This window comes from Emiliania huxleyi (genome assembly GCF_000372725.1).
Source record: "Emiliania huxleyi CCMP1516 chromosome Unknown EMIHUscaffold_145, whole genome shotgun sequence".
Taxonomy (NCBI): Eukaryota; Haptophyta; order Isochrysidales; family Noelaerhabdaceae; genus Emiliania; species Emiliania huxleyi.
Genome location: NW_005201144.1, coordinates 211864 through 227655, shown reverse-complemented (window position 1 = coordinate 227655; position 15792 = coordinate 211864). Strand labels below are relative to the sequence as shown.

The 15792-nt window shown below is 67.5% G+C and overlaps 3 protein-coding genes across 3 annotated transcripts in view; 1 reads left to right on the top strand and 2 right to left on the bottom strand.

Moving 5' to 3' along the window:
- The window catches only part of EMIHUDRAFT_111138 (hypothetical protein), a gene marked incomplete at both ends in the record, with an annotated part of 8752 nt that extends 1131 nt beyond the window's left edge, over positions 1-7621 (bottom strand). Inside the window, 10 exons of the mRNA XM_005787140.1 lie at positions 319-1918; positions 2163-2882; positions 3167-3213; positions 3734-3848; positions 4044-4107; positions 4365-4486; positions 4635-4697; positions 5557-6453; positions 6537-6665; positions 6737-7621. Of these exons, the coding sequence (XP_005787197.1) occupies positions 319-1918; positions 2163-2882; positions 3167-3213; positions 3734-3848; positions 4044-4107; positions 4365-4486; positions 4635-4697; positions 5557-6453; positions 6537-6665; positions 6737-7621 (4642 nt within the window). The remainder of the gene's footprint in view (positions 1-318; positions 1919-2162; positions 2883-3166; positions 3214-3733; positions 3849-4043; positions 4108-4364; positions 4487-4634; positions 4698-5556; positions 6454-6536; positions 6666-6736) is intronic.
- A 1609-nt stretch (positions 7622-9230) lies between these two features.
- On the bottom strand, positions 9231-10234 carry EMIHUDRAFT_111137 (hypothetical protein; the record flags this gene model as incomplete). Its single annotated transcript, XM_005787139.1, has 2 exons — positions 9231-9359; positions 9428-10234. 2 exons carry the CDS (start codon positions 10232-10234, stop codon positions 9231-9233), a joined length of 936 nt encoding a protein of 311 aa, XP_005787196.1.
- A 196-nt stretch (positions 10235-10430) lies between these two features.
- EMIHUDRAFT_441178 (hypothetical protein) lies at positions 10431-11778 on the top strand (the record flags this gene model as incomplete). Its single annotated transcript, XM_005787138.1, has 5 exons — positions 10431-10574; positions 10674-10814; positions 10933-11242; positions 11311-11422; positions 11496-11778. 5 exons carry the CDS (start codon positions 10434-10436, stop codon positions 11737-11739), a joined length of 948 nt encoding a protein of 315 aa, XP_005787195.1. The 3' UTR covers positions 11740-11778.
- Positions 11779-15792: the final 4014 nt, after the last annotated feature.

Genomic DNA, 15792 nt, shown 5'->3' with positions numbered 1-15792 from the left:
ACGTGACTGACTGATGAGACATGAGAGCTGATGGATGATCTCCGACAACCCAAAACCAAAATGCAAATGCGGAGTGGCCCACTTTGCTCTGTGGCGTGCAGATCCTGCGTCTCTCACTGCCCGAACAACAGAGACGGGTACCGCCGCAGGTCCCACACTAGTGTATGTAGAAAGATGAACAACAGTCGGTGCTGTTCACACCTGCACAGACTTTCGACGGTGTACGCGGTCAGGGCTCCTCGGCGGCAACTTGCCCGCCCTTCGCGCGACGTGTCCTCCCCCACCCCACTCGGCCTCTCCGACGATTATGCTGCTGACCCTTCCCGACGCTCTCCAGCTCCACGTGCTCATGGTTCGCGAGGGCGGCCTCAGAGCCGGGCCGCTGCAGCTTCGGCGGCGAGACGGCAGAGAGGTCGTACGCCGAGAAGCGCACCCGCGCCCCGCCCTTCTTCTTCTTGCGCTGCGGGGGCGTGGCGCCGTCGTGCGCCGCCGCCGCGCCGCCCGCGGTGCCCTCGCCCGCGGTGCCCTCGCCCGCGGCGGCGTCGGAGGCGCGGCTGAGGGCGCCGAGCTGAGAGGTCAACTCGCCTGCCCACTCCCACACCGCACCGCCGGCGTCGCCGCGTGCCGCGCAGAGAGCCGCGTCGAGCAGGGACGCCACGTCGGTCGCGCCGCTCGCGTCGGCCGCGGGGACAGCAGAGGGCAATGGCTGGACGTCAGGGAGAGGCCGGCCGGCAGAGCCGCGCTCCACGGCCGGCCCTGCCTCGGTGCCAGCAGGCGACACGGATGGCGCCTCCGCCGCCTCCGCCAAACTCGCTGGCTCGGCTGCGCCCTCCGGAAGGAGCGAGGGCGGCGAGGCGGAGGGCGGCGAGGCGGAGGGGGGCGGCGGGTCGGCGGGGGGGGGCGGGTCGGCGGGCGGCGGCGGCGCGGTGTCCGGCACGACGATTTGTGGGGGCGGGGCCGCCTCGAGCGCGGACGGCTGCGCGCTCTCCTGCAGAGGTGCGGCGGGCGCCCGCGTGGCCGCCTCGAGCGCAGCGATCTCGCCCTGCTGCGCCGCCTGCCGGCCGAGCAAGGAGCAGCTGACGTGGCCGTCGGGCCCCACAGCGAGCAGCACGGCCACGAGCGACGGCGGCGCGGACAGCACCCCCTCGCCCAGCTCGGAGGCCTCGGTTGGCGGCGGCCAAGCCGCCTCCGCCTCCGCCTGCGCCATGACTGGCGCAGCCGCACCGCCCGCGGCGGCAGGGGGGGGCGGCGCAGCCGTGGCGGCGGCGGCGGCGGCGGGCGGCGCCGCGCTGGCGGCCCCTCCTCCGCGCGGCTTGCGCCGTGTCGAGCGGGGTGCGGCAGCGGCGGCGGCGGCGACGTCGATCTCCGACGCTGACACGCCGAGGCGGGCGAGCTCGTTCGTGACCGACTTGCGCCGGCCGTTCCGCCGCGGAGGCGGCCTCGCCACCTCCTCCTCCGCGGGAAGAGGCGGAGGAGGCGGAGGAGGCGGAGGAGGCGGAGGAGGCGCGCCAGACTCGGGCGGCGGCGGTGCCTCTGGCTCCGGCGGCGCGGCGATCTCAGCGGCGTCCTCAGCCGCCCCGTGCGGCACGGCGGCCGGCCCGCCCTGTGAGTGAGCACTCGGCGCCTCCTCCTCCGCCCCCTCCTCCGCGCCCTGCTCCTCCTCCGCCCCCTCCTCCGCCCCTTGCGCCGGCACCGGTGGCGCCTCTTGCTCCACCGGCCCGTCCTCCCCTCGCGGCGCTGGCACGGCCTCCGACCTGTCCGCCTCCGGCAGCGCGGGCGCCCCCTCGGCGGCAGACCGCGGCGGCTCTTGCGGCGACGGCGCCTCCTCCCGCTCCAGTTCCGGTGCCGGCGCCTCCTCCTCCTCGCCCTCCGCTCTGGCGGAGGCGTCGTTTGGCTGCCGCAGGGCGGCGAGATCCACCTGGAGGAAGGCGGCCGAACGCGCCTCAGAGAGCCGCCGTGCCCGCGGGCAAGAGCGCACAGAGGCCGACGCGGGTGCGCAGGCGGCGGGCGTGGGTGCGCAGGAGGCGGTGCGCGTGTGCGGTGCGCGTGTGCGGCCGGGGAGGAGCTTGCCAAGTGGGGTGGGGTGGGGCGGGGTGGGGCGGGGTGGGGCGGGGTGCCTCGTGTGGGTCACTCGCCCCGGCGAGCGACGGCGACGATTCCACCGCCTCGTGGACGCACTCGGGCAGCGCGAGCAGGGCGTGCGCCGGCGCGAGCGGCGCGCCGCCTCCGGCAGACGAGGTGGAGAGGCGCGACGCGATGGAGGAGGTGGAGAGGCGGTGGGACGGCGAGGCGGCGGAAACGTACGAGGAGCTCGAGAAGCGCGCCGACGAGGTGGAGGAGAGGCGCGTCACCACCGACGCGTAGCTGCCGCCACCGTACGTCGCGAGCGGCGCCTCGGGCGCCTCGGCGGCTGCAGCCGGCGGCGGCGGCGGCGGAGCTTCTGCTGGCGGCGGTGGCGGCGCGGCGGCGTCTTGCGCGGCGGCGTCTTGCGCGGTGGTGTCTTGCTCGGCGGCGCTGCCGACGGCGTCGAGGTCAATCAGTGAGTCGTGCAGCGCCGCCGCACGCCCTTGCCGCGCGAGCTCGGCCCTAGTCGCACTCCTCTCGGCGGCCTCGAGCGCTAGGATTCGCTCGAGCTGCTCGGCGGCCAGCTTACCAGCGTCGGCGAGCTGCGCCTCGAGCTCGGAGTTGAGGCGGAGCAGCGTGAGGTTGTCCTCCTCCGCATTGGCCAAGTTGAACTGCAGCTGCCGGATCTCGTCGTGCGCCGCCTCAAGCTCCTCAGTGAGCGACGCCTCGCGGTCAGCCGGGTCGGCGTCGCCGGCAAACTTGAGGCTGCCGACGCCGCTCTTGCGCCGGCGGCGGATCTTGCGCGCCGGGGCCGGGGCCTCGGCAGCGACGACGTTGGTCGGGGCGGCGTTCTCGTCGTACACCCTCATCGTTTGAGAGTCCCGGACGTCGGGCGAAAGAATTTAGTGAAAAACACCGGTTCACCACTGGAGCCGCCTAAGCGACTCCGGCGAGGACGGCGAGGCACTTAGCTCCGTGCACTCGACCGCCCTCGCCGTTGGCAAGCTCATTCACAATCTGCTCTGCGATGGCCGTGTGAAGAACGACTGAGTGAGATGCGCTGCTTCTGCAGCCCCAGCCAGCTCTTGGTGGTCCAAGTCACCTCATCGAGGTACTGAGCCCGCGTCAGCTTGTTCTGCAGCACGTTCGCTACAGAATTTTACAACAAAACTCCCTCGCACAACACTGGGCACGGGACTGGCGCGCACTGAATCTTGCATGTGCGGTTGATGACTGCACTCCAAGTGCTCCAAGTGCTCGCGGTGCAGCGGAGCTCGCAAGACAAGCGGAGGAGCTGGTCAAGGAGGTGCTACCCCACGTCCACCTCCAGGACGCGCAGCACCAGAGGGCTCAGCGTCATCGTGACCCTCCCGGGGGCGCAGCCGCAGCCGTACCACAGGGACGCGAACAAGAAACACGTCTGCTCCATCATCGTGGCACTGAACCGGCGGCGGTTCCGTGTCCTCAACCAGGAGCCTCTCGAGCTCGAAGCAGGCGACGCCCTCGTCTTCGAGGCGGACTCGCTATGCCACGGCGGGGCAGGCCTCGGGCCGAACGAGGACATGGCGTGCGCCCTCTTTGCGTACGTGGGCGCCGTCACCAAGCCAGTCGTGACTCACAGCTACACGTGCGAGTGGGAGACAACGGCTCAGTGGGCGCAGGCGCTGACCGAGGAGGGGCTGCTCGCGGTGCTCGAGGAGTTCGCCAAGGACGAAGACCCGATCGAGGGGTTCGCCGAGGACGAAGACCCGATCGTGGAGGCGATCGCCGAGCTCCACCGCCGCCTGCTCACCGACGAAGGGGCGCTGCGACTAGTGCCCACGGCGAGAGCCGCGGCGACCATCCTACGAAGCCTCCGACGGGCGGTGGCGCTGGCCTCGTCGGAGCAGATCCTCGCCAAACTAGACGACGGGCGATGGCCCAACGAGGCGCCCCTCCTGCTGCTCAGCGCCAGGCCGGCGGAGGCGATCTCCCTGGACCTCCCTACGGGCGCTGAGGAGCTGGTGCGTGACGTCATTCTCGGGCTGGCGCCAGTGCTCCGACCTATGACGGCGGGGATCGGCGAGGTTGGTGCCGGGGCAAGGCCGACACGATTCCACGAAAGGCCGGCACGATTCCACGCGTGCGTCGCCATCGCCGGCCTGCTCGAGTGGGGGCGGCAGAGCCTACCGGAACTGGCGACTGCGGACGGCGGCATAGTCGAGCCAATAGTGGAATTCCTGCTATGGAAGGTGCGCCACGGCCTCACGACCGGGAGTCACGCGGCCACCTTCGCTCAGTTCCAGGCCCTGATGCCCGACCTGGAGAAGGTCTGCGACCGAGAAGCCGCACCGAGGATCCCGGCGCCGGCGAACGAGGCGACCGTGACACTGAGCCTCGCCCACGAGTCCGTCGCCGCCTCGCGCGGCGCGTTTGACGCCGCCTTTCGGCGGGACGTCGCTCGGTGTGAGCGAGAGCGCGGTCGTCGTCATCGTCACCTCGGCCGGCCCCACTGTCGTCGACTTCACAGCGTCGCCGGCGCCGGCGACGTGGCGGGCAGACTACGCGACAGCGGCCTCTCGACGACGCACCTCGCCCGCTTCAACGACGACGTTCCCGTCACCGCCGAGGTCGGCAACAAGACGTACCCACTCCTGTGGCAAGCGGTGGACTCCGCGGAGATGCGCTCGTTTGAACGGCAGCTGGCTGGGGCGTTCAACCCCAATCTGGATGAACAGCCGGCGCGCCGCAAGCGCCCACGGCCGCCGCGCCGCAAAGGTGGAGGAGCTGGCGGCGGCGGGCCGCGCGAGACTGCGCAGCATCCGCACCGGGCTGGCCTTTCAGCGATGCCAGCGAACGACGGAGGCGACGGAAGCCTGCAAGCGAGGGCCGCGCTGCAAAAAGAATTCTACCATAGAAGCCCCTCTCACAGCAGACTGGCTCGGACTGCAAAAAGAATCCTGGGGGCCGTGCAACTGCCTGCTCGAGCCGGAGAACTTGCACGTGCTGCGCCGCGACGGGCCGGTGCAACTCACAGCGACGCCGACCTTCGCCTACACTCCGCTGGCAGTTCCCTTCTCGCGCTCGACGCCGCTGCTGGTGAAGAAGGCGTGGACGAGGATGACCTTCGATGCGGTGCAAGACGCGCGCCTGCCGCCGAGAAGACGGTGAGAGGCTAGCCGGTCGCCTCCAAAGCCCAAGCGCTGAGCGCCTGCGCGGGGTCTCGCTCGCTCTCCGTCTCCCACGTACAGCCTGTGGCTGGTGCCTCTCGGTCTTCCTCGTCCTCAGAAAAAGAATTTTACGAGAACTCGCTCGCACAACACTGGGCAGGACTGGCGCGCACTGGCACTAACACAGGTACACTACGGACGGAAAAGAATTTTAGGCGTCCCCTCGCCGCTTGAAAGGTGTGCCTTACATGGTGATTCGGCTGCTCTCGAGCACACGGCGCCAGCCTCGCCCCAAAGCGCGCATGAGCGGGTACGACCAGGGAAGCAAGTTCAACTGCGCCACCGCCAGCGCATTCCCCATCTGCGGCCCGTGCTTCGCCTCGAGCGCCTCCAGTAGTGCCGCCTGGCCCGCGAGACCGATCCGATTGAACATGACCTGCACGCGACACCTCTGACCCGCGGCCGGGAGGGCAGCCGCGAGTGCCATCGCGCCCTCGTCGCCCACATCGCACCACCACAAGGTCAGTCCATGCGACGGCTTGCCCATCGGCAGCGCTGCAGCTAGCGCCACGGCTCCCTCGTCGCCAATAGGCGTGAGACCGACGTCGAGTATCTGCAACATCGGCGCCACGCCGCGATGGAACACGCCGCAGAGCGCGCCGACGCCCCCGCGCGCGCCGAAGCGGTTTGCCAGAAGGTAGAGGTACTCAAGCGCCGGGAGCGCGCCGTCCTCGAGCCCCGCCGCGAGCTCCGCCACGCCCTCGTCGTCGAGGCGTGTCCCAACTAGGTAGAGGGTCCGGAGGCTCTCGCAATGGTTTAGCGCCTCCGCCAGCAGCGCCGGGCTAGTCCACGCATCGCCACACACGAGCGGCAGACCCGTGTAGTCGAGCTTCTCGACCGTGCCCAGCACGGCCTTCGCCGTCTTTTCGTAGAGCGCCAGCACGGTCGCCGAGTCCGCGCCGTTGGTGAAGCGACAAGCGGCGAGCAGCGTCGCCATGCGCTCCGGAGTCGCGGGGAGCCGCCGCTGAGCGCCGCCGTCGCCGCTGGCGGCGTCGATGACGAGCTTCCACTTGGCAAAGCCCATATAGGCGGACTTTGCGCCCAGCTCTGCCGAGCACCGCTCGAATGCCGTCCAGCCGCGAGTGTCGTAGGTCCGGCTCCGGTCAAAACCGGCGGGCAGCTCGTCGGGCAGCTGCGTGAGCAGCACGACAGTGACCGAGGCGTGCGCGTACCAGAGGTCCTAATGCGGAATGTAAAACCAACGTGCCGTGAGAGCGGTGCATGCTGTGGCGCTATCAGGGGGAGGGGCTGGCATGCGCTCACCATCGTGTTCTCCAGCATGCGGCCGAAGGCGGCCTTCCGCTCGCCCGACCGGCTCGCCTCATACGCGCGCCGCTCGGCAAATAGCGCCGGGTCCTTCTGGTAGCCCGAGCTCCAGTCCAGAAACACCCCCTGCGCGAGCCAGGGAGGGAGTGGCGGTGAGGAAGGGAGCGGCGGTGGGCAAGGCGGGCGAGGCAGCTCACCATGTCCGAGAAGCCGTACTCGCGGCACGCGCCGAGCAGGCCGCGCCCGCCATAGAGGTCCCGCAGCTTGCGGCAGAGCAGCTGGAGCTGGCGGCCCTCTCGATCCGGATGCGCCGCCTCGAGCCAGCAGTAGGAGACGGAGATGATCGGAAGCAGCCCGTCGGGGTTGCGCGTGCGGCCGAAAAAGCTCGCGAACCAGCCGAGAAAGGATGAGGGGGAGGGCTCCTTGTTGACGCGCGCCAAGGCCTCCTCAAAGCCGACGGAGTCAAAGCCGCGCCTGGCGCCTTGCTCGATCCGCCTCAGCTGAGCAGAGCTTAAGAAGGCCTCCTCTGGCAGGTCCTGCCGCCGCGGGAGCACGCCGCCCTGCTCTGCCAGCGCCATGAGCCAGTTCAGACTGATCAGCCGCACATCTCCCGGCCGGACCTTGTCGCCGTCGCCCTCGAGGGCAGCCCAGATGGAGGCGTGCTCGCGATAGCGGGCGGCGTCATTGGTGTTCGAGCGCGGCCGCTCGCGAGCGTGAAGACCGGCCTCGGCGTCGGGGATCGTCGGCTCGCGGTTGGGGAGTGAGGCGCGTCGGCAGAGGCTGTAGACGGCGAGGATGAGGGGGTTCCGGAGGAACAGAACCTCGATCAGCCATGTCGCCATCAATAAGGCGGCAATCGGCAGGTCGACAAAGGGCATCATCGGAATCAGATATGGAAGGCGACGCCAGGCGAGACAGGCGGGAGGCACGCCGACAGCAGCGTCGGAGCTGCAGAGGCCGAGCGCAATACTCGGCGAGAATACGAGAACGAATACTGGAAGCATAATCAATTTGAAGGCTGGCGCGAGCACAAAGCCCACGAGGGTCTCAACGCACGAGCGCAGCAGGCGGGCGGTCGCCATACACACAGGCAAACGAGGAGCAGAAAGAGGCGTGAGGAAATTCGGACCTGCTCGCTTTTTTGCTGATGATGAGACGCCGCCTTTCTGAGACGCCGAGCACAAAGAGAATTTTCCGGGAAACAGAAATGGCGGGAGCGCTGACACATCACTGGCAAGCGGTGGGGATCCCTCTCGAGTCGCTCGGGACGGAGCGCTTCCCCACGCTGGCCGCCGGCCATGGGTGTGAACAAACACAAGCTGTAACTTCCGCACACTGTTCCACGTGAAACCGGAAGACGGGCCGGCGGCGGCGCGAGTGGCTGAGGGGGTGGTTAGTGCCATCCTTGAACGGATATCGGCGCGTGTGGGGGGGGAGGCGGAAGAGTGGATGAAGGCGCGCCTCTGCCACGCCATGCAGGGACGTGGGGTGTTTGTGTGCTTCGGCTGTGCGGCCCCTGTGATCCATGAGAAGAGGCGGCAAGAGAACATGCAGGTGGCGAGGGGGGGGGGAACCGTCACAACAGGCGAACAGTCCCGAGCCGGGGCTGCGGCAGTGGATCGGCCTCCTCCGACGCGGATCATGCCAGGAAGGGCTCGGAGCAGCCCGGAGAGATTCGTGCCGGCAGAGGACAGGGTGAGACACCGACAAAACGCGATCCGATTGGTGACACGATACCACCAAGTTTGCCGGTCCAAGAGAGAGGCACCGGCGCTGTCCTGAGAAGGTGCGTGGTCCCTCCTGACTGCCCATGCGCGCGAGGCTGTGTAGGCATAGCCTCGAGAGTGCCAGCAGCCAATCCGAGGCAGTTCATGACGCGCATTGCGCCACAAGCGTGCACGCGCTGGAAGGACACCTTCCTACTGGCCGTACGATCAGGTCGTCACTGAATGCTTGATACTAAGGCCGCGAGCTATGCAGGTGATCAATTGTGCATCATGGCACGGTCAGCTGCGCCGACAGGCTGTCGCAAGGCGTGATAGCATGGCCGCAAGTACGCCGAATTCCCATGAAAACAAGTAAAAAATCGCCAAAAAAGAAAAAATCTAGAAAAAATCGGCGCCTGCGGCGGGCCATGGGACCCCATCTCCCCCCCGCATGGACACCCTCTGGGGCCCCCGCGCCGGCCCAGAGCTACGGGCTTTAAGCAAGTGTCTGTGTTTGGGCATAGTGTACAGTGTAATGTCCACTAGCTCCGAGTAGAGGGGGCGTCCTGCAGTTAAGGGGAAACCTGGTACGCGGGTCCAACCCTCGGAGACCGTGTTTACTTTACGGCCCTTTCCCTGCGAACGCGCACCCCCACCTCTGGGCTAGGGCTCTCTAGCCCCTAACCCGATCCCGATCATCCGGCTCGCTGGGTGCGCTTCTTAGCTCCCCGGCCCTGGATGTGAGGCTAATGACTGCACTCCAAGTGCTCCAAGTGCTCCTGACTCCGCCCTTGCGCTGCTCGCTCGCCCGGGCGGGGAGGGCATGGCCGCGGAGGACAGGCGAGTGCGCGCTTGCCAGGCCGTCCGCAGCGACGACGCCTTCGAGACGCCCGCGCACACGTGAAGTGAAGTCTGAAAAAGTGTGAAGAGTTCCCCTCTCACGCTACGCAGTGAGTAGCGAGTACCGCGTGCGGCCGCGCCCTACTCAAGCCTTCATCCTCTCCCCCAGCCACTCGACCGCCAGCCGCATGCCTCGCTGGTAGTCCCTCTCGATGGCGGCGTCGGCCAACGGCCCCCGCGTCATCCACCCGTGCAGCATCTCAGGGAAGGGCACCTGTTTTCACACCGCGAGCCGTGTCGCCGCAGGCCACCCGCCCGTGTAGCACCTCTAAATAGACGCACCGCCGCGCACGCGCCGCCAAAGCGGTCGGCGAGCGGCTGCGCGAGGGCGCCGCCGGGCTGCACCGCGGCGGGGTCGTCGCCTGCTCGCGCCAGGTGAGACGGGTCACAGAAGGTTGCGCTGCGCCTCGGGATCGGGTGGGGGTCGCCTGCGGGCGCGAGCAGCAGTGGCCGCGCCACATCGGCCGCCTCCCACCCGCGGTGCGATGGGTGGAAGCCGACGCCCCCGACGAGGGGCACGGGCAGCCTCTCCGCCCCCGCCTCTGAGAGCAAGCGGGCGACGACGCCGCCGCCCCAGCAAAAGCCGACGGCGCCGCAGGCCGCGATGGCGTGCGGGTGCGCGCCTCTGCAGTAGTGGAGAGTGGCGGCAAGCTTGCGCCCGATCTCGTCCATGCGCTTGCCTGCGGCGGCCGCCTTGAGCATCCACCGGATCCGGTACACGAGGTGACAGACGATCCCGACCTCGTGCGCCTTTGACGACGGCCAGCCGGGGTTGAGGGCACTCGCGCGCTCGTCGGCGTCGCCGATCAGGTCGGGGCAAGCGGCGACAAAGCCGGCGGCCGCGAGCTCGTCGCAGATGCGAGCGTGCCGGCCCGACCTCGGCCCGAAAATGTCGTGCACCACTAGGATGACACCTCGCGCCGGCGCTCCTCCCGGAGGCTGCGCCACGTAGCAGGTGAACGGCGGCGAGTGTGGCACCGTGACGAACCGCTCCGGCCGCAGTGTTGAGCCGCAGGATGGCGGGTGGCCCGACGGAGTGCAGCACTCCGCTCCCGTCGGTGACGGAAGCGGCTGAGAGGTACCGCTCATGCGGACAGTTTGCGTCGGTCGCCCTCGGCAACTGGACGGAGGCGCGAAGGATAGATCGGTGGTGGCGGAGGCCAAGAAAGACGAGAATATAAAAACCTTTTCCGTCTAATAATAATACCCAGTAAAAAAGAAAAAAACCTTCCCGACTGTTGGATGCGTCCTCTCTCGCATCATCAAAACTCCTTCTTGTGCTGCCGCCATGCAAGGCCACCTCGAGAAGGTCCACGCCAAGTCGCACGCCTTCACGCCTTCGTCCGCGAAGCGTTACTTCTTCCTCACGCCCCAGCCCAGTGCGACGCTGCTCTACTTCAGGTCGGAGGCCGACTGCCGAGTTGGCAAGGTCCGCAGCCTCACGCGGCCTGCTGCACACACCCGACTCACCCACACAGCTGCAGCTTCACGCCGACGCTCGCACACACACGCCGTCTGCTCGCACAAGGTGCGCGGCTTTGTCAACATTGGCGCCGACTGCCGCGTGGAGACGGACGTGAGCGGGTCCCGCTCCTTTGTCGTGCACACACCGGAGCGGCAGCTGCGCCTCATCGCAGAGTCGCCCTCCGAGGCCCAGCGCTGGGTGACGGTCCGCGCTGCCAGCATCCACACGCCTCTCCGATCCTTTTTTCTCCTCTTGCCCTCCGCAAAATGAAGATTTTCCCACCGAACAGGAACGGGCCCTCACCTCTTGCCCAACCGCTCAGGCCATCAGCGCCGTCGCTCGTGGCAGCGGCCCACCCGCTCCGCCGCTTCAACGGCAGCGGCCCGGGCGGCGCGGTACTTGGCGGCAAATGGAGGAGGCAGCCGCAGAGGAGGTGGTGAGGCGAGCGGCCACCGCTCGCACTGCGGAGCTGCCGCCGCCGCCGCCGTCGCCGCGGCCAAGGCACCCGGTGAGGGCGGCGCTGCGTCTGTTGGAGCGCATCCGCCGTGCGGGATTCAGGTCGCTCGCGGGTCTCATCGCCGCGCTGAGGGCGGCGCTCTGCGTCCACGCGCCCCGCGCCGAGCCCCTTGCCGGTGAGACATCGGCCACCGCGCGCTCTGCTCGAGATGCCGCCGCGGACTTGCCACCGCGCCTCCGATAGGCACGCACTCCGCTCTCCGCCCCGCTGCCGAGGATGCGAGCAGCGTGCCGGCACAGCCTAGGGCGCCGACTTGCGTGGTCTGTCTCGACGCAGCGCCGACGCACGCGCTGGCGTGCGGCCGCCGCGGGCTGTCTTGTCCGTGACACACCATGACAGACCATGACGCATCCGTGGCGTGACCCTAGGTCCCTTGCGGCCACCGTTGCTTGTGCGCGGGGTGCGCCCGGCAGCTCGATGCGTGCCCGCTCTGCCGCAAGCCGTGCACGAGCGCGATTCGTATCTTTGAGTAGCGACGTGTCCGCCAACACGTCGGGTACACTGGTGTTGATTGAGTGTTTCGGGGCGTGGTCTGGCGACTCTGGGCTCTTGGGACTCCGATCGTCGCGTAGAGATCAACACGAGTTCCAGTCTAGTCGACTGTCTAGCTAGAAGAGGAGTTTCTCGGCGGTACAAGGAAACCCTTCACAGAAACGGCGGTCGATACACGCATCGCTCCTGCCGCACATGATTCGTTCGCCTGTCGCTGACTCACTGGGGGTGGGCAGATCGATGGAGCTTGGAGGCGCCCCCGTCGGTGCGTCGAAGCCAAAGCTGTCTACTGACGTGAGGAACAAACCCTCGAGCGCGACACGCCCCTCGCCCAGATCAGCCTCGTGCCGGGTAAATTCGCCGTGACAGATCTGACAGGGAGGGACGAGATCAGGCTCAGATCCAGAAGGTGTCACAACGCCGAAGTATCAAGTATGAACATGAACGGTACGGACGTCGTCGCATTGGTCGGTCGTTCTTATGATGACCGCCTCAGCCGGCCGGCGCCTCTACATGGTCGTTGGCGCCGGCCCAGTTGGTCTGTGGTCAACCTACAAGCTACTCACCTCGCAGCCGTCTGCCACAGTGAGCTCAGCACGGGATCACACGCACACGCACAGTCGTCTCTCTTGCGCACACCGACCCTCTGCAACCACTCACAGATCTGATGCGTCAACGTCTCCCACAGGCCATCATATTTGACCACCGAAGCGCATTCCGGCCGCAAGTACTTGTCCCACCATTCTCCTTCATGGCCGACCTGCCGCCTCCGGTGCGCGACGACATGATGGACGCTCCGGCACAACAAGTCCTGCTCGGGCGCCAGGCGCAGCAGCAACAGCCGTAATACTTGCTCCACAATGCGCGGTGGCGGCAGACAACCTTCAAATCCTCACTATCCTCGCGCCTCAGGCGGCCGCCGACGTGCTCCCGTTCCCCAACGTGCGCCACACGCCTTGGCTTTGCACGGGCGCCTTCTGCGAGTCTATGCGTCGCTACCTCGAAAGCGACGTGTTTAGCGGCCGCATCTTCTACGTGAATGCGCAGGTGCAGGGCTGCGCCGACGGCTCTCCGAGCAACATCGGCGGGTGCCACTTGCAAGAGGCGCTGGCAGCGGCGCAGGGGGAGCATCCCGAGGGGTTTGCAACCCTAGATGCACCACTTACGGACCCTAGCTACAGCTGAAACGGGTTTGCGACATGCCCTAGGCTCGGGATCACGAGCGTGGCCGACCTGGCAGCGGTGCTGTGCACTGGCGGTGGCTCCACCGCCTTCAAGTACAGAGCAGACCTGCCCGAGGTTGAGGCCGGGCCAGAGGGGCGGCCGTACACGCCTCAGGGCGATGGGGTCTACCTCACCTTTCGGCACGAGGGACATGAAAACTACTTGCGAGGAGGCAAACCGATGAACGGCGCCGCGTTGGATAAGCGGGGCGTCTCGTACGTGGCCTCGAACAACTTGCACCGCAACGCTCAGATCTACTCCTTCCCGCGCTCCCCGCTCGGCCCGGAGACGCCGCTGACGCCAGTCTTTGCGTCCATGCCCGACGGTTTCAAAAAGACAGCCGGCTTCAGCACTGCCCGCGAGCCCGTCACGCTGGCGGGGGGCGGGGGCCTCGAGGGAGAGGCGGCCGAGTGGTTTCTCGCGTACAGGGCCACGCTCCTGGCGGAGCTCAAGGCGCTAGAGGTGCCGCTCCCGGACCACTCCTCCGTCGCTGTCTACTACGCTCAACGGTCGGAGTGGTATTGGACGAGCACCACACAGGACGCCGAGTGCGCGAGCGACGGCGGGCGGCCAGTCCCCGTCTTCTTCCTCGGCGACGCCGCTGGCTGCACAGACTACTGGAGGGGACAGAGCGGGGGCCGCGGCTTGCTCGCAGGCAGTGCGCTAGCCGGCATGCTGGCGCAGCTTGGCGTGGCGGACGCAAAAGCCGCTTTCCAGGAGCACGCCTGTTTCGGCGCCCTTGCTCCCTGCGAGACGAGTGAGAGGCGTGGTGCGGCTGCAATAGGAGTACTGGGACGACGTCGTTGCCTCCGAGTTCAACCAGGGATCGGAGATTATGTATCGCCCTTCCAATCAGTACAAGTACCGCGTTGAGGGTCCCGAGTTCGAACCGCTGTCGCGCAGAGGGTGTTGTGAACGGCCTCTCACTTCACGTGTGCTGCAACAAGTGTAGGTCGCAAGCTCGAGCTAACGGACGGGACCGAGGTGGAGCTGCATGGCGAGATCGGCTTCCAAGAGTATTTGAGACACGCGGGACTAAAGCGGTGAGTGTGAGCGATGACAGGACGCTATACTACTCCTCTTTTTTTAACCAGAAGACGACCTGACTCCGATGCGCGCCAGTGCCGTAAAAGAAAGAAAGAAGACAGACAACCCAATGGAGGGATGGGAGGACGGCACGGCGCACGCCCCGCCACCACACACAGGGAGGTTTTAAGAGGAGAGGAGTGTGATGCGCTAGCCGTCGCCCACCCTTGGGAGTCTGCCTCTTCCTATCTCTCTTCGCAGCCCCTCGCCGATTCTCGCTGCAACCTTCATGCCACCTCGCGGTCAGCTCGCGGTCGTCCCACTCTCGTCGTTCTCTCTCTACTTGTCGCACTTCTCTTGAGCACTTGAGCACTGGATAGGGTCGATTCCGCGTGGTACGGGACCCCTCGATCGTCTCGCCCTCCCTCACTGGCTGGTATTGCTAAAAATCTCTCTCTGGTGTGTTCATTGGGGGGGGGTCATAACAAACACGGTACAGCCTCTGTCGCGTCGCTCTCCCCTCGACGGCGCCGCTGCCTGCCGTAAAGAAAAGAACGGTCAACCAAAGGGAGGGATGGGAGGACGGCACGCCGCCACCACACAGGGATTTTAAGCTGCCGTGTTGAGCACGTTCCTATTTCTTTTCTACGTAAACCGGACTCTGTCCGTGTTTGGCTGCATCGCCAGCCGCATTTGCTCGCCGTGAGCCGCGCTCGAGCAGTACGACTTGCGCGGCGTACGTCCCACTGACAGGCATGGGTCGGATAATTCGCCGCAAGGTGAACACGTTTACGGCTTTCATCGGTCTGCGCCGCCGCCGCAAGAAGGCAGCGCCGCCCGACTCAGGAGCAGAGGCGTGCGATCAGGGCACAGCAGCCGTCCAGGCAACGGCAAAGGTGCCAGGACCGCCTCGAGTGGGAGCGAGAGAGGTCGTCAGCACCAGCGGCACCGGCAGTGGCCTCGGCGAGGACGATGCGCCACTCGAGCAGCCGAAGCTTCCGACGGAGCCGGCGGCGGGCGACCCGAGAGTGCAGCCGCCTGTGTGGTTCTCGGGGGCAGAGGATGTGTGTGCCACACCGCCCGCACGCACGCACGCGCGCGCGCCGTGGGCCGCCTGCGCCAAGACGCGGTCGAGCGAGGGGCCAGGGCTGCAGCCTGCCCGCGCAGCGCTGCGTCGGCCCTCTTGACTGCACGCCTCCGCCCGCACCAGGTGTCTTTGGAGGATCCGCCGCGCCAGCCGCCGAACTGGGCTGCCGCCACCACAATTCAGCAGGACGAGCGGCGCAGTGTCCCAGAGTGGACCACCGCCGCTGCCGACACGGACCTCGTGCATCAGAGGGCCGTCCCTATGCAGGTGGAGGTGGTGGAGGTGGTGGAGGCGGAGGTGGAAGCAGCGGAGGTGGAGGCGGAGGCAGAGGTGAAGGCGGCCGAAGCGGAAGTAGCGGAGGTGCAGGTTGTGTTTGATGAAGAGGAGAAGGAGCCTCCCGCCACGTCGGCCCCCTCCGAGACCGCTGCAGCCTCGGCGCTGCACGAGCGACCGCCCGAGCACGCCTCGCTCAAGACGCCAAGGCAAGCGTATGTGGAGGAGGTGTGCGCGGGACGCATCGACGGGACAGCGGCCGGGGCGGCGGCGCTGTTGCTTCCGGCCGCGGCGGCGCTGGACGAGGCGAGGATGCTCGAGCCGCTCCTCTGCCGCGCCATGCCCGTGCCACCTCCGTGCCACGCCCGCGCCGTGTCTCGCAGGCGGAGATCGAGCGGCTGCTGTGCGAGTGCGAGGCGCTCTACCGCGCGGACCAGTTCCTGCTCGCCATGCGGCGGCTGCTCGCCCTCGAGGCTCTCGCCTCCCAGGCGGGGCTTCAGCCGCCGCTCAGGGAGAGGGACGACATTCGCGTCTCGACCATTCTGCGCACCGAGGCCACCCGT